This window comes from Tenrec ecaudatus, chromosome 10 (assembly GCF_050624435.1).
Source record: "Tenrec ecaudatus isolate mTenEca1 chromosome 10, mTenEca1.hap1, whole genome shotgun sequence".
NCBI lineage: Eukaryota > Metazoa > Chordata > Mammalia > Afrosoricida > Tenrecidae > Tenrec > Tenrec ecaudatus.
The window spans coordinates 17,443,290-17,465,507 of record NC_134539.1 but is presented as its reverse complement, the minus strand read 5'-3'; the positions used below and the strand labels follow the sequence as shown (position 1 = coordinate 17,465,507).

At 41.1% G+C, this 22,218-nt stretch overlaps 1 protein-coding gene across 6 annotated transcripts in view; it reads right to left on the bottom strand.

Annotated features, from left to right (window-relative positions):
• CNTLN (centlein) overlaps positions 1-22,218 on the bottom strand; it is a 294,237-nt gene that overhangs the window by 123,575 nt on the left and 148,444 nt on the right. For all 6 annotated transcript variants that reach the window (XM_075559966.1, XM_075559967.1, XM_075559962.1 and 3 more), the window contains 2 exons: positions 17,015-17,177; positions 6,436-6,633 (listed from right to left, as the gene is read on the bottom strand). In XM_075559966.1, coding sequence (XP_075416081.1) covers positions 6,436-6,633; positions 17,015-17,177 — 361 coding nt within the window. The remainder of the gene's footprint in view (positions 1-6,435; positions 6,634-17,014; positions 17,178-22,218) is intronic.

Sequence of the window (22,218 nt, the reverse complement as noted above, 5' to 3'; positions counted from 1 at the left end):
GAAGTACGGCTCTGAACTAGCAGGATAATACTTGTATGCCTACAAGGAAAACGATTTAATAGAGACTATTAATGCAGCAACCATTAATGCAAAAGATAAAATAATGGCAGATGTTTATCAACTCCTTCAGTCTAAATTTGATCAAACAACCAGTGATAGTTACTTGATATTGAAATGCAAAAATTTGGAAATCAAGAAGGATTGGTACTTGGAAAATATGGCCTTGGTGTTAGAACCGATGCTAGATATTGCATGACATTATTTTGCAAAACTAATTATTGATTCACTATAAACTCCCTTCTTCAACAACATAAATGGCAACTATACACCTAAACCTGACCAGACGGAAATCAAATACATCTGTGTAGAGAGATGATGAAGAAACTCAGTATCATCAGTCAGAACAAGGCTAAGAGCAAACTGTGGAGCAGATCATCAATTGCTCATATGGGAATGCAAACTGAAGCTGAAGAAAGGAACTTCAGCTTAACATAAAGCTAAGCTGTTCAAGCTGATTGGAACGCAGAGACAAATTAAGACCACGTGAGATATCATTTTATCTTTTTTAAGAGTGTAACTGTGAAATCTATAATTTGGTAAAGCTACTTTGAAACAATTGGGTATTTTCTTGTAAGCCTAGACATTTGCCTATCTAACATTTGCCAAGCAATGTTACACCTAGCACTATACCGTATGAGACAGGACTTGCACGGCTGTTTCCGGAGCCATGACATCACATTTCTAAACAGTAGAGTAAAAATTCATAAGGCTTAAAACATCCATGTTAATTGACAAAGCAGCAGACTGGTAAGCTGCCGTTTACTCACGAAATAGTCAGTTTACCTGGCCTGGTAAAAGAATGACAACTACATTCAACAAACCTAAATTATCTGAAAAACATGATGCTCCGCAGTGTGTAACGTATATAGAAGATATTTAAGGAAAAACAAAACAAAACACCTCAGTCCCTGGATAGTGAAGATCTTCAGGGAAAGGGGACCATCAAGAAACTGGTATTACATACTGGTATTTGCATAACTTACCGATACCACATTGACTCTCTTTCCTTTCAAAAAGTTCATTACAAATTTCTTTTCAAATGCAAGAAGAAAGAAAGGGACAGGACAATGAAAATTCTCTACGACGTAAGGAAAGGACAGAACAAACAAGCCTGTGGTTAAAATTCGCCACTCCGTGCTAAATGGAGTGCATCCAGTTCGGAAACATCATAAGTTTAAAGTTTGTCCTGGACAGCAAGCTATTCCTCCCAGGCCAAAACAAAAACTCTGCATACTACTGCACGAAAAAGATAAAGAGAACCAGAGAACCATCACTCTAGGACTAGGCAGTCATTCGGAATTCAGCTACTTAAGAGCAGGATGTTAAAAAAAAAATCAAAGGTCACAGGTTTCAATCCCATATGAACCAATTAACTGTGCCCTTTTCTGTGGCAGAGTCTGTCCGCTAGCTCCCCAATAATTCTGATTAGAAATGGAATCAGAAAAAGAAGAGATAAATAACCGATACAAGGAAGAAACACCCAAGTTCACTAACATGAGGTATTAAGTATCTTTTTATATGATAATATTGGAAATTAATATTTAAAACTATAAATGCTTTCCATGCCTTCACTCAAAATCTTTGTAACACTCCTTTGAGATAACATGATTGTAGTACCCATTATAAAAATGAAAAATTGATATTTGAAGATACTTGCCCAAAGTCATAAGGATAAGTAATATGTCTGTGATCCAACCCACAGAGCCAGACTAAAAAATGTATGTTTTGCATTACTCTTTAAAAATCTCTAGAACACACACAAAAAAGAACCGCCCCCATGCTCCTTATAAGGGAGGGAAAAATTAATCAGAGATAGGGAACATGAAAAAAAAAAAGACTAAACTGGTCCTACCATTGCCGCTGCAGGGCATAGTTCCTGGGCCACAGTCTCCGGTTGCATGGCTGTGTGGGCCCACTGTGATGCTGGAACCAGCTGCAAGAGATCCCTGGGAGCCTGACAAGCGCTGAGGTTAAGGCCCCTCTCCAGAGCTACAGTTGTGCAAGGAGCCCTCTGTTCCACAGATAACTTGGGTGTACATTAAAAATTGAGAAGCATTATTTTCGCTATCTAGAACACACTGCACATTTTCATACTTCCTGAACTTTGTTAATGCTCTTTCAACAAGATGCTACTCAACAATTTTCAAACAAGCATGTTACTTTCTCCTATGGAAGCTTCGACAATGCTCCATAGACGCACTCCATGGAAACGTTGCTTCTCAAAGTTCCTGCTTTGCTCAGATTCCCATGAAAGCAGATTGTATAACAACGATTCTCCCATCTGCAAGATTGGTAAGGCTTGATACTTTCTTATTCATCTTTGTATCAATTCCCACTAACTAGAGGACCTAGATCACCTTCTTGTTGGGTGCCACAAGGTCTGTACTGACGCACAGCACCTCAATGTTCAACACCACCAAAGACTGCTCTGGACTGGGGCCCCATTGTGAGCGACACTGTTTTAGCTCATTGTCAACCTCCTTCACTAAGCATAATGTCCTGCACCAGAGACTGGTTCCTCCGGATAATGTATCCAAAGTAAGTGAGACAACGTCTTGTCATCCGTGCTTCTGAGGATTATTCTGGCTGTTCATTTTTCGGGCAGTCCATGGTATAGTCCATATTCTCTCCCAACACCATAATTCAATAGCACCAATTCTTCGTTGGAAGGAAAACAGTGACTTTATAACTACATGCATATACAAAGGGCCACCCATCAAAAAAAAAACGGGAAAAAGATCCACAGGGCGGAACTTTTATAGTACACATTTTTCCTGCATATTTCCTCACTAGGTGAGCATCCAGCAACAATCTCTGAGTTAGTGCACCCAGTGGCATTGCCTGGGAAGGTTCTCTCTAGTCACAACAAATATTTCCGTAAAAGCAGTTTCACTCAAACCTCGTTTTTTTGTGATGGCCAATTTAAGAGAATAGCATGCAGCTGTGAAATTTTGTTTCCTGCTCAGGGAAAATGCCACAGGGGGCGCACTATGGGAAAAACTCAAGTGTACGAGCATTTTTCTTGTTTCAAAAAAGGTGAAATGTAGATTGATGACAAACCTCGTTCGGGATGTCCATCAACTTCCCAGACAAAAGTGTCTACAAAATTCGTGCACTTGTGCTCAAAACTGACAACAGACCACTGCAGAGATGGGGAAGTTAACTAAACAATCTTGGGAAGATATGGGAATGAGAGGGTCACTTCAAAATGTGTCGCTCTGGTTCTGGCTGGCCAGGGAAAAGTGTCTAGTGGAAACATGTCGTGTTTTGAAAGAACAACTGCAAAACCCAGACTTTTTTTTCAAGGTCATTACTGGTGATGAGACATGGTGCTATTCTTTTGAGCCCGAAAGCAAACAACAATCAAGTCAGTGGATGACACCATCATCACTTTGCCCCCCAAAAGCTCGACACGTGAAATCAAAGATAATGATTTTTCTTTTATGTGAGGGGGATAATGCATTTGGAGTCCATTCCACCAGGTCAGACTGTTAATCAAGATTTCTATTAAGAGGTTCTGAAAAGAGTACATAACAGTGTGCAGCAAAAAGGCCTGATTTGTGGCAGATGGGGGACTGGTTTTGCCACCATGACAATGCACCTGCTCATACAGCCATCTCAGTGTGGAGTTTTGGGCAAAAAAAACCCCCAAACAAACAAAAAACAGCATGCCTCTCTTGCCCCAGGCACCTAAATCACCTGAACTCATTCTGTGTGACCTCTTTTTGTTTCTGCAAATGAAGAGGGACATGAAAGGACAACAATTTGACGACAAAACGAGGGAGGTGCTGTCAGTCGTTCCCTTGTCCCTAGGTTGGTGCTGATCTAAAATGGACGGTGTGGAGGGTGTAGAATGCCTGGTGGGGTTTGATCAGGAGGCAAAAGACATTTACAGAGGTAAAAACTCAGCTGTAAATATATTTATATGTTAAGTATTAAGGTAGCAGACAGACGTTGGGCCACTCAAGTCTTCCTTCAACGCAAGAACCCTTTGTTCTAATAACTGGCATTCTGTGGTACTCACCTTCCTGACACGATCACTGGAGACAAAATGGGTGTATAAGCAAATGTGGTGAAGAAAGTTGATGGTTCCTGGCTATTAAAAGATACAGTGTCTGGGGCCTTCACGGCTTGAAGTTAAACAAGCAGCCATCTAGCAGGGAAGCAACAAAGCCCACATGGAAGCACACCAGCAGGTGTCGACAGGATCAGGTATCAGGCATCATAAGACCAAAAAAACCCACACCCATGCGAACAACAGAGGCTGTAGCGAAGACCCAAAGCCCACCTGTACAAATTGGACATCTCCTCAGAGGGCCACAAGGAAGGGACAAGTTGGCTAGGGTACAATATAGCACAGATGAAACATACAACATTCCTCTAGTTCTTTAATGCTTCCAGAGCATGTACACTGGTACAGATAAGAGCTCTTGAAACATGGAATCCAGGCCAGATGACCCTCAGGAACAGGAAGGGGAATGGCAATACCATGAGAGTAGAGGGAAGAGGAGGGAGAATGGGAAGGACCCCCAGGGGGAAAAACAATAGAAACGTGGGTAAAGGAAGACAGTGGATGGTTTAAGATATGAAAATATAATAATAATTTATAATTTATCGAGGGTTCACAAGGGTGGGAGGATGGGGGAGGGAAGGAAAAAAGAGGAGCTGATACCAAGGGCTCGAGTAGAAAGAAAATGTTTTGAAAATGATAGCAACATATGTATAAATGTGCTTGATATAATTGATGTATGGACTGTTATAAGAGCTGTAAGAGCCCCCTATATATATATATATATATATATATATATATATATATATATATATATATACTGCTGAGAACAACTTTTTCTCACCATCACATGCTCTTCTGTCTCACATGATTTGTCTTCATCGTGTGTCTTCAAGACAGTTTCCCATACAGCACATGCACCACGCTTTTGCTACCCAATATTTACCCACTCCCAAGGACAGTGCCACACACATAATAAGACCCAAACCAGCCACCATCAGTCAGTGCTGAATCTCGGAGATCCTGAGTCTGCCGGAGTAGAACTGTGCTCCACAAGGTTTGCGATGGCTAATTAATTGTGTCACAGAAGTAGACCAACAAGCCTTTCTTCCAATAACACATAGCAGGGGTTCAATGAAATCTTTACAAAACTGAATTATTTCCAAAAGAAACAAAAAACGTCTTATCATTCTGTGTAAGACTCTTTGAAAGTGCTCTTTTAAATTAGAATACATACATATTTCTTAATGTCAGTCTAAAGCCCTGTTTTCCTGCTGACGTCACCCTTGGCCTCCCTGCCACACCACGTGCACAGTCACGATGGCAGCAGGTTAGTGAATGCCTTCAGTTCTTCCTAGTTGCCATGTGCTTTCCTGCCTTTGGGAGTGTGTACACCCTGTCGCCTGGCCTGTGACAGTTTTCCTCACCCTACTTTGACTCATTAACTTTTCACACATTTGTCTGGTCTCAATGTCAATGTCTTTTTCTCTACATCTCAGAGTCTCAAGTCAACTTCTACTCGTATTTTTCCATGAGTTTTTTGAAGGCCCCTCATACATGTCAATACTTACACACAAGAGAAAACTCCAGCAAGAGAGGTAAGAAATTTGATCAAGTTTACAAAGCCCATGGGCAAAACTTTAATCCGGTGTAAAGTTTATCTCAAGATAAAACTCACATATTTACATTTGTTTATATTATGTAATAGTACCAAAACTAGTTTTGAAGGTCAAATAACCTGTCCCGAATCACATATCAATATTGACAAAATGAGAACAGATATCAAGTATCATATACCAGGCACTGAGGCAAGTACTGTACGAATCTCCCTATTCAATATTCTTTCCATTCCATTACCTCATTCCATTAAGAAATCTCGATAAGGGCACAATCTATTAATCTGCTCTAAAATAATAATACATCAGCCAAATAATTCATCCTAAGCTAGTATATTACACGCACCCTAACGTCTCCATGCATCGCTACATGTATTACTTCCAAAAAAGGTATAAAACAGGACGCAAAATTATCCGCCATAATTTGTTATAATATTCGAACATTTATTTATATATTTTTCAAGTTTTTACCAAAAATGTTATAGGAGATAATTTTATATTACATGTTAGATACTTTATATTATGGAAAGCAGATGAATGGGGATGCAGTGGTTAAAGCACTCCCAATCAGAAGGTCTATGGCTGGAACTCCCCAGCCACTGTCGGAGAAAGACACAGCTGCAGCTCTAAAGGATGACCGCCTGGTGCACCCTGGGAGCAGCTCTACTTTGTCTCAGGGGGTCCCACAGAGTCAGACTCTAGTTGAGAGCAACATATTGGGGCTGTAACCTTTTTCAGAATTAGTCTTACCTCTTTTGGGGGGTCTGAATCGCTTTCCTGAGGTACAGGATGGCACGTGGCTCCTTGGAGTACCTGAAGCTTTTCTTTTAATTTAGCATTCTCTTGTTCCACTTGAAATAGCTGATCCTGAAGAGTAACAACACTTTGCCGGAGATTAGCTTCACTTGATTTTGTGGTTTCAAAACAAATATGTAATTCATTATACAGCTGTTCAAAAAATATATTTAAATTGTGTTAATAATAAAATGGTTTTTGTCCGCATGTATATATATATATAATTTATAAAGCAATCATTTGTCTTTAATTTATTAATAGCCTAATAAGGGAAACAAGCTATAAATATATGGAAAACTAAATGACACTGTTAAATATCAAAATAAAACCACTCAACCTCAAACTTTCTCTCATGGAGTTGATTCCAACTCATTGCAACCCTACAGGATAGAGTAGAATTGCCTTGTGAGGTTTCTGAGATTGTAAATCATCACGGGAGTAGAACCTCGACTTTGTTCCTGTGGAATTGCTGATGGTGTGTTTGAACTGCTAACCTTGAAGTTAGGACTCTAACATGTAACCCACTACACCATCAGAGAAACACACACACACACATATTCATGTGTGTGTGTGTATTACAACTGATGTGAAAAAAACTGATTGGCCAAAACAGTATCAGAAAAATGTGTTGAGTTTCTCAGGAGGATGAGAACACTTTAAGCTATCTAAATTAATCTTGAGTGCTTCATGAAGGAGGGACATGACTTTAGCCTCATGCCACTAGTATAGACATTAAACAGTAGCAAATAAAATCATTCGAAGGATAACAGAAGTATGAAAAAACTCATACTCCATTGAAGGAAAGGACAGAAGGGGAGAATGATGTCAATCAGACTAGTTGAACTTGATCTAATCTATCCACTTGAAAGGAAAGGTAACATCCAAGCCCTTCATTGCGAGCTCATTAAGATTTACTGATACAGTAAGTCCCTGAGTTATGAATGACCAACTGTGGGACTTACGGACCTCCCACACTTGCCCTTTCATAGGATATAATCTCCCTCAATTGGAAACTGCAGAACCAACGCCTAATTAAACAAAGTGCCAGTACTCATCATAACCACTTTGTAGCATGTGCAGCTTTTAATTCACTGAGTTTTCCAGCCTGGGGTTTCACTCACCCAAACCAAACCATTTAAGTCCAGTCCATTCTAGTTGAAGGCAAGCCTATCGGGAAGAGTACAGGTACTCTGTAGATGTCCCAGGGATATAGACCTTTGTGGAAGCAGACTGTCACATCTTTCCGTCCACCACAATACTACTTACTGGTGGGTTGGAATTGCCGATCTTCCAGTTAACAGCTGAGCACATTAACAACTGCACAATCAACTAAGACTCCTTTCTGGCACCCAGTCTCAATATGAATTGCATTGACCTATTCCAACTTACCAACCAAGTCGCCGTAAAGACAGGAAGAACAGATCTCATTCATAACTCAGGGACTGACAATAAATTCCTATTTAGGATAAACTAGTTTCTGCCCGTGAACTAGGAGAGGCAAAGCAGAGAGAGAATGAGAGGACAGGGCGTTGGAGTAACACTGTAGACAGAATGTAATGACACTTTTCAGGGCCAGATTGCAGAAGATGGACTTGCTCGGACAGACAACAGGGAGTTTTGGAAGGCCCGTAGACAACAGGGAATAGCAGAGGTAATGTCCTGGGGGTGGAAATGATACTTTTAATTTTCTATCCAATGCCTTGTGCTTTAAGTAAAATTTTAAAAAGGGAGAATTTAGTATTTGTGCCGCCTCCTGGTATCTGAGTGGTGCCACACGGATAGTAATAGACGACTAACGATGCTATTACCCCCACATTCGTTAACGTGCTGGGTGAACAGCCTATGGTGGTGAAGAGATGAGGCGAACTTCCGTCCACGGTAGCTTTCCATGCATTTGCTGTTGGCACGCGGAACAGTTACTCCAGAGCTTACCCGTGTCTTTGTTTGCTTTCAAAAGAAGATTAATAGCAAGATTTTACAAGAGATCTTAAAACTCCAAAGTGAAGATTCTCAATATTTGCTAGCTGGCATTGATAGTTTTAGGTTTTATCATCCAGCCCAGCTATGGAAGGAAATCTCTTTCCTCAGGATTGTCAGCCTTGTCTCGCGGGAAGAAATGTTAATCGTACAAAGGATAGGAAAGCTTTAGTTCATCTATACACTTGGGATTGAGTATTTTTGTATGTATGCTACACTTTTATAAACAAAGAGTTTATAAAAAATATTAAAGGCTATGAAACCTTTCTCTAATGCTTGTCCTGGGAGAGGTAATTTCTCACAAAAACACAGCACTCTGATATATAATTAAGCTCAATCTACTTTTCTCCTCCATAATGGATCACATGTCTATATCATTGAGGAAATACTTTCAATAATTCAAGTACTGCTAACGCAATCTTTATACAGGAAGGGTTGCCTATATAATTGATAAGGAGTTTGTACTTCCCCTCCCATTACCTTTACGATGAGGGAGTGTGTCCACATCCTTTCCACAGCTGATGGCTTACATGGTCTTGGTGGAAGAGGAGTACATGGGAGCCCGACAGCTTTAAAGGACAGTGAAGGGAGCAGAGTGGACTCTGCAAGGACCTACCGGTACTTTGTTTCTGCTGGCGCGATTGAGTTGCTCAAAGTGGAAAAGGAAAAAAGCCAATTCCGGAGGCAATAGCTAAGCTGATCAGGAGTTAAAAGTAGGGCAATGTGAAAAAACGGCCCCGAAGCATAGACAATCAGTAATTCAGTGAATGGATTATTCAATCTCTTTCACTTGGCTTCATACTTTATCAAATTAAACATATACTTCTGGAAAAAATAGAAAATACTAAAGAATTCACAGGTTTCAAATCTTTGAGAAACTCACAGACATTGATAAAAGTTGACAAGAAAAACTCATAGCCTGCCTCCCAATTTCCAAGGTGTGAGCATGGTGCTGGTGTGTACTCCAGACTGAGGAGTGATCGACTGACTGGCTAGTCTCTTTCTTTGGGGTGTCATGCCTGTCCCTGGGGCTGCCTTGACAGACATTCACGAAAGGATAAGCACCGATTCACTTGCAGAAGAACTCACCAGCCTAATGTCTCTTCCCTCCTTTCCTGTCTTTTCTCCCTTGCGTCCTCTATTTGCCTTGCTCTCTCTGGCAACCAGTTGACACAGTAGCACTCTGAGTCAGGAGTTGCCTTGGACTGATCTGTTTCAACTGGATGAGCCGCCTACACACTAGGGGCAAGCTCTCTGCCTTTCTCTGAGCATCCATCCTGCCAAGCAGCTGGTGAGAGATCACCGAGAAAACACGGAGCAAATTACTTACATCGGCACTGCTACTGGTACTGGGACAAGCCCTCTCTCATTCCTCAATCTTCCTCCAAATACACATCTCCTGCTTGACTGTTTTCCATGACGGCTCACCAACATCACTAATTTAATAGCTCAAAGACCACTTGGTGTGCACTTACAGGAAAAGCAGCAAAGAAATCCCTCCAGCCATTTGAATTCTAGGCCCCTGCCCACCAGTCGACTGGACTCCGGGAGTCTTCCAATAGGCCAGGCCTATCTTTAGTTTAAAGAATTCTCGGTTACAAAGCCCTAGGGCAATACAACGCTTCTCTGGTGGTTCTTGGAGGAGGCAAAGGTCTCCGATACCTTAGTGGTTTGCCTACATGCCATCTTATTCTCATCTTACCAGAGTGGGGAAAAAATAAATGAGTAATTCAGGAACTATAACAAGTACATCCAGTTACATTGGTTTAGGCATCCTGAGTTAGTAGTGACGTTTTGCCTATTAACAATCAGAATTCCCTACAGTAGGTTTTCTATAGATTCTTCTATAAGAAATGTTCTGTTCTTGGAGATTTTGGAGTGCATTAGTGTTACCGAATTTTGCAGGATTCTGACTTTTAAAAATATACAACCACTTAGTCTGTTATATACTTTAAAAGTTTCTCTTGAAGAAACTGAAGGAAAGCAAGAGAATGTACAGGGGCAGGAAACATACAGGGCGAGTTTTCTTCAGGAATGAGACCCGATAATCAAAGTCATTGATTTTCATGGCGTAGACTGATTCCTTGAGAGAAAGATGCGGCTTCCTGCTCCCATAAAGAGTTACCCTCTGGGAAACCTGAAGGGGCATTTCTAGCCCTTCCTACAGCATCAATGAGTCAGATTTGACTCGAGGGCCGTGAGTTTGGTAGAATGAGCACACCTCTTCCCATGTTGTTTATTAATGTAGGGAAATGAGGTGATATTTTAGTGGCCTGAATGGTTCTGAAAAGAGCTATCAGGCATTCATTTGCTTAAGAACTATATATAGTACATGCTACTCTCACGGAGGCAATGGTACTACAAGTGAAAACTACATCTGTTTATAGCAAAATCATTAAAAGAAAAAACACTATGATTTAACATGTGCCTCAGACTAAAATACGCATAAGCTAACATCTATCTTATTGGGTGGTTAGGGATTTGTATCAGATAATTACCATCAAGTTGAAAAGTTGATAAAATTCATATTTAGAGTATCAAAACATGTTCATCAGGGAATCATGCTGGTGAAATGATTACCTCTATTTAATCCACACACACATAGAAGTGATGTCCACATCCCCTCAAGAAGAGAACACCCCACACCAGAGGACTTCCCCTCATTAACAGCCGTTCCCTCCACGAGCACCTCCACGCTCCCCAGGGGGCAGGTTTGTTCCAGATTAGTGAGCTCTCTGGTAAAGCAGGACTCCTTTCTTTCCTGTGCTCAAAACGCTCAGTTTTGTTTCACCTTCTATTTTCCTCTTCATTCCTTGCGCGCCATTTTGGGCAACTGTTCTCATCATTTTGGACAATGAAATGATTATCAGAAACAGATTCCCCACTTAATAAATGATGGGATATGAAAATAAGGGGGGGATGGAAGAATTAAAAGGAGAGCATTATTAGACACGGTGAATTAAGACCTCTTTAGAAGTACACTTAGAAAAATTGTTGCTAAGACGCCTATTTTTCTAATCCAATTCACATAAGTCTTAAAACTGAACCCCAAATATTATTTAGAAATTCTAAAAATTAACCTGATTGTATGAAAATAAAATCTTACACAAGTAACTTTCATCTCACTGTTGCATAGATTTTTGAATGATCCCATGTTTTAAAAGCAAAATTCTAAAATAGACACGGGAGAAAGCAGAAAGGTGGGTATTAAATAAAATGTTCTAAAATTAGAATGAGTGCTTTGATGTGAGTGAACTCTGGATGCCCATACAGTATTTACATGATAAAACAGTGTGATTCGTCCCAAGCTAACAACTCCTCAACTCCATAACTAATGTATATGCCAGGGAAAAAAATAAATCAAATGGGTTTTATAAAAAGCCCGCGGAAGATCAAGAAGTTAAACTGCACGATATTACAGAAAAATAACGTGAAGGGATTGTGTGCAAGCAGCAGGGGTCCTGGCTGGAGGATCACGTCTCAGGACCTTTCCCAGAAGACGGCCGCCTGGGGCACATCCTCTTCTCCAAAAGGAGGGAAGGTGCGTCTTTGGGACAGAGTTCAACTTTGCTGTGAAGCACTACAAGAATTCTGAAATGAGGATAGTTAATAAAGTTTGTACAATCTGTTTACAGAGTGCTTTAAGGAAAAGACCAGGGCACTCTACTCAGGATGGAACAATCCTGAGGGTTTTATAAAGAAACTTAAGGGTGTAGGTTCTGGGCAGAAATTACTTAATTTCGAATTTTACCACCTAGGGATTATTTGCCTTTTGGTAATCTGTAAAACAAGTCTAAGAAGACCACATAGGTTTGTTGTGAGTCTTAAAAAAGATAATGTGAGTTTTTGTAAAAAGCCCTTTCCCAGCTCTTGATTCACAGTAAATTCAATGAAATTAACTCTTAGAATTATATGGTTGTTTTAAACAAGTTACACATGTACCTCAGTTCACGCAACATATTTCTAAAATTATAGGTGTAAATGGTAACACAGATTCCCCTAACTTCTATTTCTACTTTACGTTCATTACTGATGACTATGCTCCCATTGGATGGCCTTCTACCTTGTTTCTTTCTTTGCTTTGTTTTTAGTTTTACAGCTCTCTAGAATGATTTACCCACCAAAATTGTTAAAAATCAAAGACTCGAATACATTTACTATAACACAGCAAAAACACTAAATAAAGAGTTAAAAATCTCTTGCAATTCAAATAAGCAGCTACAATTTTAAAATGGTATTATCCAAATAGGGATATTATAGCATGCGCCTCCTGTTCAGTAACTGAACATTTAATGGTCATCTCCTATGCGATAGGTCCTCTTCAAACTCCATATTCTAATGAGAATTTTCATTCTTTAGTAACTGATAGCAAGATTATCTCGACGTAAGAGTCTGGGCTAAAGGGTCTGGCCTAAATAAACGATGGTGAATTGAACCTACAGCAGCTTTTCAGGAGACAGGTCTGACAGATGGCTTCCACAGAGGTTGCAGCCTTGCAAACCTGTGGGCTAGGTCTACCTGTCCTATGGTGATTAGGGCTCACAATCAACCTGACGGTAAGAGTTAGCTTGGTTCCTGGCATCTCGTGTAGCAATGTCTATTCACTCTACACCGTTATTCTGGTGCAGCCGGCCTTTCACAAAACAATCTCTCTCCTGGGACTATACTGCCAATATTTTCCAAATATGATTAATACCCTAAACTGACAACAAAAACATGTTTATTGCAGTTTTGTTTACAATAGTTAGACACCATATATGATCAATACTTGGAAATGGTTAATTTAACTATATTCTTATTTATAAAGTATTTCTATTTGAAATTATTTTAATAGTTGTATAATGTGAAATGAAAATGTATAGAAAAACTGAAAGAAGCATTCTAAATGCTCATGTATTAGTTCTTGAAAGATGAAATTATAATTTTTATACATTCTTATGGGTAACTACATACATACAAACCACCAAAGGGGGGAAAGATCTGCAATATCTACTGAATTGAGTCCGGTTGATAAGAGTTAATTATCTTACAAACCATAGGGATCTAAAAAAGCTTCAACATTGAAATATTACATAGGAATTACAATTTCAGAATGAAATTGGTAACGTTTTCTATTTCCCATGGTAACATCTAAGAAATAAGTAAACAGGAAAATTCGACTTAGAGGAAAAAAGCAACAAAACAGACTAATGACAGGAAAAGTAGAGCCAGTTATTTTTAAAAAAACAGCAGATCTTGATTACTTTTATTGTTGAGTTTGGGGGTTTAGTTTATTCCCTCTTTTGGCTCCACACTATTGAGAAACACAACATATTCTCATTTACAATGATTCTTGGACGTGATCATCATAATTTTAAGAAAAAGGTATATGAGGTTTCAGAATGTACCCCAGGTCAAAGTTTTAGTGAAGGCAAAGTCCTCTAAATGTGTGTGTGTGTGGGGGGGCTATAACTCTACGTCTCCAAGCTGAGTGAAGGCAGTAACTAGAGAACTGGTGGCTTGGGCTTCAGGTCATTTAGAAGAGTAACGAGGCACTAATTTGTCTCCTTGACGTCATCCTATCTTCTAGATTAAACTTCACTGATGCCACTACATCAATGAAAGCCTGATTTGTCTAAAAGCCTGGGATAGGTCCCAGAGTTTTATTCCCATTCCACCCTCCATTTTCATTCCAACTTACTTCAGACTTACTGCTACCACTTAGTGTCTGCTATCAAAATAGATTTTAAGCTCCAATCGGTAAAGAATGAAGGAAGCAGAGCAAGTTATTGTCATCGTGTTGGGGGATGATCATGCAGGTGGAGGAAACAAGTACAAAGACCTTGAAGTTGAAAAATACCTGGTAAGTGCAAGGAGCAGACACCAAGTTAGTGTGTCTGATGTGGCGCGGAGGCGGTGGAGAAAAGAGGACGAGATCAAGAGGCCATGCCCCAAGTGTGTGGGCCTCGGAGGCTGCAGCAGTAAGAACTTCGATGCTTACTTTTCAATGGTCTGGGGAGCCTGCGTCCTAGTTGGGTAAGCTTTGGACCCAAAGCCACAAAGTCAGTGATTCAAAGTCAACAGCCACTACTGAGGAGAAAAGTGAGGCTACCTGCAACCATGAAGACTTAACGACCTTGGAAACCCAATCCGGGGTCACTGCGAGTAAGAATAAACATTAAGAGCAGTTAGTTTGGGTTTGGGAACCCAGTGGAGGGTTTTGAAAAGGGAAGTGATGGGATTGGGGTAAGGTTTAGTAGGAACACAGTGCATACATGCCGAGTCAAACAACAAAGGAGGAGTCTACCAGACTAATTCCGGCCCTCCAGGACAGCAATTTGGACAGGAGCCTGGAAGGCGATAGTAGTGAGAAGATCTGAATTGTGGACAAGCACAGGACGAGAGTGACAACACCGTTGTGAGCCTCTCCATTTTCGAGGAGGGCCGGAGAAGTGCGCATGGCTCAAGCAGATGGCTGCCCACCATGGAGTCAGAGACGGGGCTGCACACCACAGGCCCCTCAAAGAAGAGCCTGGTAATCTCCTTCCCCAAAACCAGCCCCTGGGACGATGACATGATGTCACCACGAGTCATTTCTGACCCCATGACAACAACTGGGTTGTTCTGTTTGTTTTTCTTTTAAAGTTTGGGATAAGCGGTAGGCAGCCCGGTGAAAAGAAAGCAATCACATGTCCTCTTTCCTGGACTTCAGTCAGGTGTCTCAAGGGAAACTGTGAGTCATCAGTCCAAGGACTGTAGAATCCAAGTGATTGGTTAGCATCACTAGGGTGTGCACTTAAACAGAGAAAAGATCTTAGGATTGACTCCCGGGGCATTTCAATATTTGGTGGACAAGGCGTCTAAGACAAACCAGCCAGAGACCAAAACTGAACGCTAGAAAATGAAGGAAGTACACAGAAAAGAAGCCTGGGCACTTTCTATGATAATATATACCTGTGTGTCATATTTGAGTGACTGCCTCAGGGAGGAGGAATGAAACTAAATGGGGTGGAGGGAGAAGCTCAAATTAGATTATCACCACTGGTGTTTCTGTGTCATTTTAATTCTTCGTAATAACGTACTCATGTGATTTTTGCATACTTAAAAAGAGAAAATTATTTTAAAGTATTCTGTTATTGGTAAATAGAAAAAAATTCTAGAAGGATACGTTTCCAAACAGTACTAGCCATGACTTCTGGAGAGAGGGATTCGGGTCGAAGGCAGAGGATTTTCTCTTTTGGCTCACAGGCTCCCGCGCCGTTTGAAGTTTTAACATAAGCCTGGCTGACGCTGATAAAACCATTTGTAATCAACATGTGCTAAGTATGTCGCTGTATGAGGCAATCCAGAAGTGCCTAACAGTCCTCAGTAGGACAGAGAGAGGATGGCTGCTCTCTGCAGAGGGTGCGCAGGCGAGCCAACCATGATGCTGAAAGCAAGGCTGACACCTTTGAAGGAAAACCGGTAGTCTTTTTCAAGTGATGGGATGAAATGCTTTCTAAGAATCGTGTTCTAAAAAAAGAATTACTTGGTTCAGCAAGAAAAAAAGGAAATCTCAGAAAATACAAGTTGAGTGGAAGGGGCAATGAAACACTGCTTTCATTCTTCCTTACCGTGTTTCCCTTGTTAACTGAGAGGGGAAACAGGTCTTAGCAAGTGGTAGGAGAGGTTTACAAATTTCAACAATGAGAAAACTTAAAGAACTGCAAAGAGCAGAGGCCCTTTACACAGTAAGAGAGGGGGAGAAATGTTGTGAGTCAAGTTGATAAGTGAAAAAGAAAAAGTGAAAATTAGTAATCAGGTAAAATTTTTCATACTATTTTTTTTAGCAAGGGAGCATGGTTTGAAGGGGAAAAACATAATGGAAAATCTCAACATATGAAACTGCATACTACAAAAAATGTAAAGAACTTAATTCAGGTGTTTCTTTTCTTTTTTAATTACTAGCTATAATTATTGCCGCGGAGCCAGTCAGCCACCTCAGTAGTTGGTCAACCTTCTTGAGGGGCTGGCAAAACAACTGTGAAGCCGAATGACTACTTAGAAGAAACATATAGAATAAAGAAAGAAATATCCTTGAAATATATTGATCCTAAAGTCCCCAACGGCATACTGATTTGTGTTTGTGTAGATTTTCCAATACAGTAATACACAAATTCTATATGGAGAATCTTCCTCAGATCATAAACTAGTATCATAATTGATGAAATATTTTCCTCGTAACAGAAGCCTAAGTTAATTCCATTATCAAAATCCTTTCCCCATCTGTGGGCTATAGCCCTAGTAAATTTCACAGAAGATGTAAAAAATGCCAACTTATAAAATCAGTACCCTATGGAATTAATTGTACAGAGATTTTAAAAATGATTTAGCTCTAACGGCCAAAAAAACCCCAAACCAACCTCCAAACAATTTAAATATTACCAAGTTGAAGCACCCTTTCATGTACAGTTCTGAAGAGCCATATGTAAAGCGGGGGTAAGAAGGACATGCTAAAATGTGGAGGTTTTGAAACTCTATATATTTGCATAAGCCTGTACACACACGATCACATTTTCATGACAGAATAGAAGCATACTTTCTGGTACGATATGCTTTCAGCTGTGTGGACGTCTTCCTGGTTTCTCAGGACTTTCTGGGTGTCCATGTTGAGCACCTGCAGCTGCTGGATGAGCTCTGCTTGCTGGGCTGTGTGCGCGCTGTTCTGTTTGTAGAGATTCTGCAGCTCCTGCAGCTCCTTCCTGAGCAAAGCAAGCAATAGACGGAGGGAGGCAGCGAAAAGAGCATCTCGGTTAAATCACTGTGTCCACCAAGGATTATAGACCAGCTTCCCCCTTTTCATCTATTTTTACTGCGGGCACACTTATTAATAAAGCATAATGTATACAGTATTTAATATTTATCACATGTACCTAGAAAGTATTGATAGAACTACTCTGAGCTTCAAAGCTGAACGCATATCAATTTTCTTTTATAGCACGATAGTAATAAAACCCTGGATCTGCAGGCACAGAACCGCCATCTTTCGGAAATTAAGTTAATGCTTCAGTTCCAAGAATTCATGAGTACTGATGCCAACAATAGCTGTCTATGGCGGTTTTGAATACAGAGTAAGTCAGGTCTTCGTTACATATCAGACAGAATTTTAAGTGTATTAAAAAGAATCTCAACAGGCAAATTAAGTTTTCAACCCAAAGTTCCTATCAGAAAGCACCGCAGCCAATTCCAGTCTGCAGCCTCAAGAGTCTGAAGGAAATGATGAAGCAGCGAGTGGAAGGAAGAGAAGCAACATAGGGCAGATCATCCTTCAACCCACCCAGGGGAAGCTGACAAGAATGAAGACGCAACTCACACAGAAGACAACAGTAGCGTTAACACGTTACCCGCCAAACCGTAGCACATCAAGAACTACCATCAATAAAGAGAAAGGTGTTCGGTACCTGTGATTGTTTGGCTGTATGTCAACTTGGCTGAACCAAGAGTCTCAAAATGCTTTGGCAGTTCGGGTCTAATAATCCGCAATGATGTGACCTAACACAATGCCATCAACTCCATAATGGGACCTTCTGTGAGTAAGCAATCAGTTGTTAAAAACATTAGGGTGGAATACACCGCATTACTTAGGTCACAGCCCCGAAACAATTAAAAGGAAATTCCCTAAGGTAATGGGCCTACTTTCTCTATAAGTGGACATATAAGTGACGTGTTCATTTTCTGCTGCACCTGGATCCCACATCTGGCTCGTTTACCTCCCCAGGTGGACTTGAGCCAATGGCATGCCAAATCCTGGGAAGGGTCGGTGACCTGCCATCTGCCCTGCTGACCACTCACCTCTCTGCCTCTCCAGTCACAAACTTAATCTGCTTACCTTGGGTCCCTCCCCTTCTGCAGCCATAAGCCTGTGTGTGCCTGCCAAGCCTGGGCTCATCAGCCCCCCAAAGCCACACATATCAGTTGAGTCTCCACTTTAACATCTGGCCCCTGGGCTTAGAATTGGACTGGACTTTTCACTTTCTATTGCTGGGTAAGCCATTTTCTTTATGTAAATTTCTGTATGTGTGTGTGTGTTTATCACTGGTTTTGCTTCTCTCTTCAGAGAACCTGGTTTAAGATAATACCTCTCTGAGAAGGTGCGATCACATTTTAAAAAGCAACAAAGAGCATGAAAGAACGGAAATAAACTTAACAAAAAACATCCAAAACTCCTCCAAGGAGCAACTGGGAACACTTAAACAATGGTAGATGGAACCAAGTAGAACGGTGCTCCATACTCTGGGACAGGATGACGGGATACCCTAAAGACACAATTGTCTTTACGTTTATTTATAAACGCGACGCTGTAACAGAAATACTCAACCATTCATTCTACCTTAACATTCACATGGGAAGATCAACAAGCAATAATCAGAAGGAGAGCTCTGAACAAGACCAGAAAGGAGCATGTAGCCTGTGTTATTCACTCTTCATCAACTCCGTTCTACCTTCTCCCCAACACTACAGACTGCACTGCACCGGCTCCCCGTCCTCCGATGGTGAATGCATTTGACGAGTGGGAGGCGGTGTGGCAAAGCGATGGGAGGGTCAAGGAGACAAGAGGCCAGGTACTTACTTCCCCAGCTCTCTCTCCTGAACCTCATCTAGCAATGGCTTCTGTTCCACAGCTCTTGTTAAGGCAGCCTCTTTCCCAGGCTCCACTTCTCCCTGAGAAGTGGTACCGCATCCCCTCCGTGCCCCTTGTGGGCTAGAGGAGGCAATGGATTCTCATTGTTGTTAATCTTTGGTTGGGATTAGACTGGCTTAACGTGTCTTATTGGGAAGCCACTATGCATCAAGTGTTCAGTGGCTCGTTCCTCCAAAGCGGGGAGCCGAGCCCTTCCCTGAAGGGGAGGAAAGGCCGCAAAGAGATGGATTGACTCCGCCATGGCTGCAGCAATAAGCCGGAGCAGGACCTGGCCCTGTTTCCTTCTCCTGCAACGGGCTGCTGTGAGTTAGAACACACTTGATGGCACCTACCAACAACCACAATTTAGAAACAAGCGACATGAAACTATGCTGCGTCCTCCAAACATCAGACATGCTATGTTGATCTTACCTGCCCTCGCTATCATACTCTGCATAGTTTAGTGATATATTCTGTGACCAAAACGATGGCTGCTTTGTACACATTAAAAATTGACTTAAAACAACAACAACACCAAACAGACCAAAAGCAAAATACTCAAATCATGTGACAAGAGGGGCAGAGGATACAGTTAACCTTCTCTATAATTACAGCATCATTGCCTTTCCAGGCAAAAGTTTTGGTTAGGCACTTGAAGTTGTTAGTTCTTTTTACGTACCTTTTGATTCTCGGTAAGTATTACAAAGATTATATGTGCATTCATCTATATATTTATTTACACTCTAGCTCAGAAAACCATTTGAGCTAAGTTAAAAATATATATCCCATAGCACAATGGTTGACATGGCATAGATATTGAGGAGTATTTTAAATGATTTAATAAATTCCAAACGCATAAGCCCACAGAGGAATAAAGTGGGTCAATCCCATAATCTATCAATGAGCAAACGTGTATACAAACAAGAGCTTAGACCACTGTTGTAACAAGCACAGTTTTTGTGGCTTGTATCCAATATCCAGTTTCCAGAAGTAAGACTGTGGCTCACACGCTCTAGCCTCCGCAAGAAGGTGTCATGACGGAAGCGAGACACGTGCAACAGACAGTCCCTGTTCAGGCAGCTCAAGAGACGCACTTCAGGCATCTCGACCACCCCTGACCCTGCTGTGGTTGTTGGTCACCAGCAAGTCAATCCTGACTTGGGCCGGAGTCATCTGTTAAAGAACTTTGTTTACCTGGCAATCGGCTTCCAAAAGGTTGCAGCCTGGACAAACGGAGAGATCGGGTCTCTGCTGTCATTGGAAGGCCACCACGAGTCAGAATGGGATCAAAGACAACGGAGGCGTTTCCTCTGCTCCACATTTCCAGCGCTACACGACTGCCCTACTCCCCTGTGAGTTCTTATTAGCAACTTTGGCAAATCCATATGCTCTCTGACCAATTATTCTTTCATCACAGCGCATGAAAATGCCCATCGGTGAGTGCTTTAGCACTAGTTATGGCACCTCATAAAACACAATGCTTTAACTATAGCAGAAATGTAGGCACTCTCATTAATGGCAGATAAAATTATTCTGATTCCATACATTGAAGACTGCGCTGCATCCTTCAATGAATCCACATACCCTAACATCAAAATACTCTAAAATAAAAAGTTAGTTGTTAGAATATTTCCTACTATTCCAGGTGGTGTTTAACACCCAGCTGCTAACCGAGAGGTCAGCAGTTCTAGCCGGACAACTGCATCACCGACAAAAGATGTGGCAAAAGTTCATGGAAAAAGGGAAATAAAGGAGAATGGAATTTTCCCTGTTGTGTATGTATGTATGAGATATAGATATATAAAATCAGGAACCATAGTAGTTATGCTCTGGGATGATCACTACAAGGCCAGCAGTTCAAAACCACCAGGCCCTCTTCAGAGAACGATGAGGCTTTCTACTCCTGTAAAAAATTCCACTCCTGGGAACACACAGGGGCAGTGCTACTCTGTCCTAACAGGGTGCCTATAAGTCAGAATCAACTCGATGACAGTGAGCTTGGTTACACACACACACATGCACGCACACCCACCCACACACAATGAGTCCAAATCACCTCAATAACACAAATTTCTTTAAATGTTATATTACATATGTTATATGTATATATAATGCAAGGGCTCCAAAGTTTGTGAAAAAATGGAATTAAAAAATAATACTTCTTCCATGAACTTTTTATAGTTCACACACAAACACACACACACACCAAGCAAGCATTCTACAGTGCTTTATTCTCCTTGTCTGGTGAAGGACATCATAAAATAAATGAATAGCTGATAACTATAAAATACTTGAATATACTTAAGAACGTAAGAATGTCATCCTTACCCCTTCAAGCTATCTCATTCTAAGAATAAAGTTGAAAAGCTGCTTCCAATGAGCAGATTCAAGCTCACGGAGACACAGCTATAGAACACAGTAGAACTGCCCCTTAGGTTTTCCAAAGCGGAAATCTCCCGGAAGCATATTGCCCTATCTTTCTCCCACGGAGTGGCCTACGGGTTCAAAGTGCGAACTTTTGGGTTAGCAGGCAAGCACTTCGTATTCACAAGATGCCATTAGGAAGCTGTATTTTATGAATAAAAAACCAAAGCCCACCCTACTTTCTCTGAGTCAGGCCAGACTCACAGTGGCACCGTAGCACAGAGCACACCTTCTCCATGGGCTCCCAAGGCTGGACGCCCATCTGTACAGGAGCAGCCAGCCTCACCTTTCTCACACGCCATGGCTGGTGAGTTGGAAGCACCGGCCTTGAGATGTGCAGTCTGCAGCTTCACGCACTGCACCTCTAGAGATAGTTATGTTTAAAACAGTATGAGGAAATTAATCATGTTGATTCAGAAAGCCCAATTAACAAACCAAAAATGCACAGAATAAAGTAAGAAGTAAAAATTGCATTTCATAGTTTGCTGCAGACCTTATACGACTAGAGTGAGCAATATCGACCATACTGTTAGGGACTGTTAGGATGCAACAATGAATGAACGCACGGTCCTGGTTAAAAATGGAAACAAAAGAGCAGCCTTTGATCACACTCTATCCAATCCTATCGACCGACCCCTGATTCTGTCAGGTTCTAAATTTGGGGGATATAATCCCAAATACTTTCAATGTATAATAAA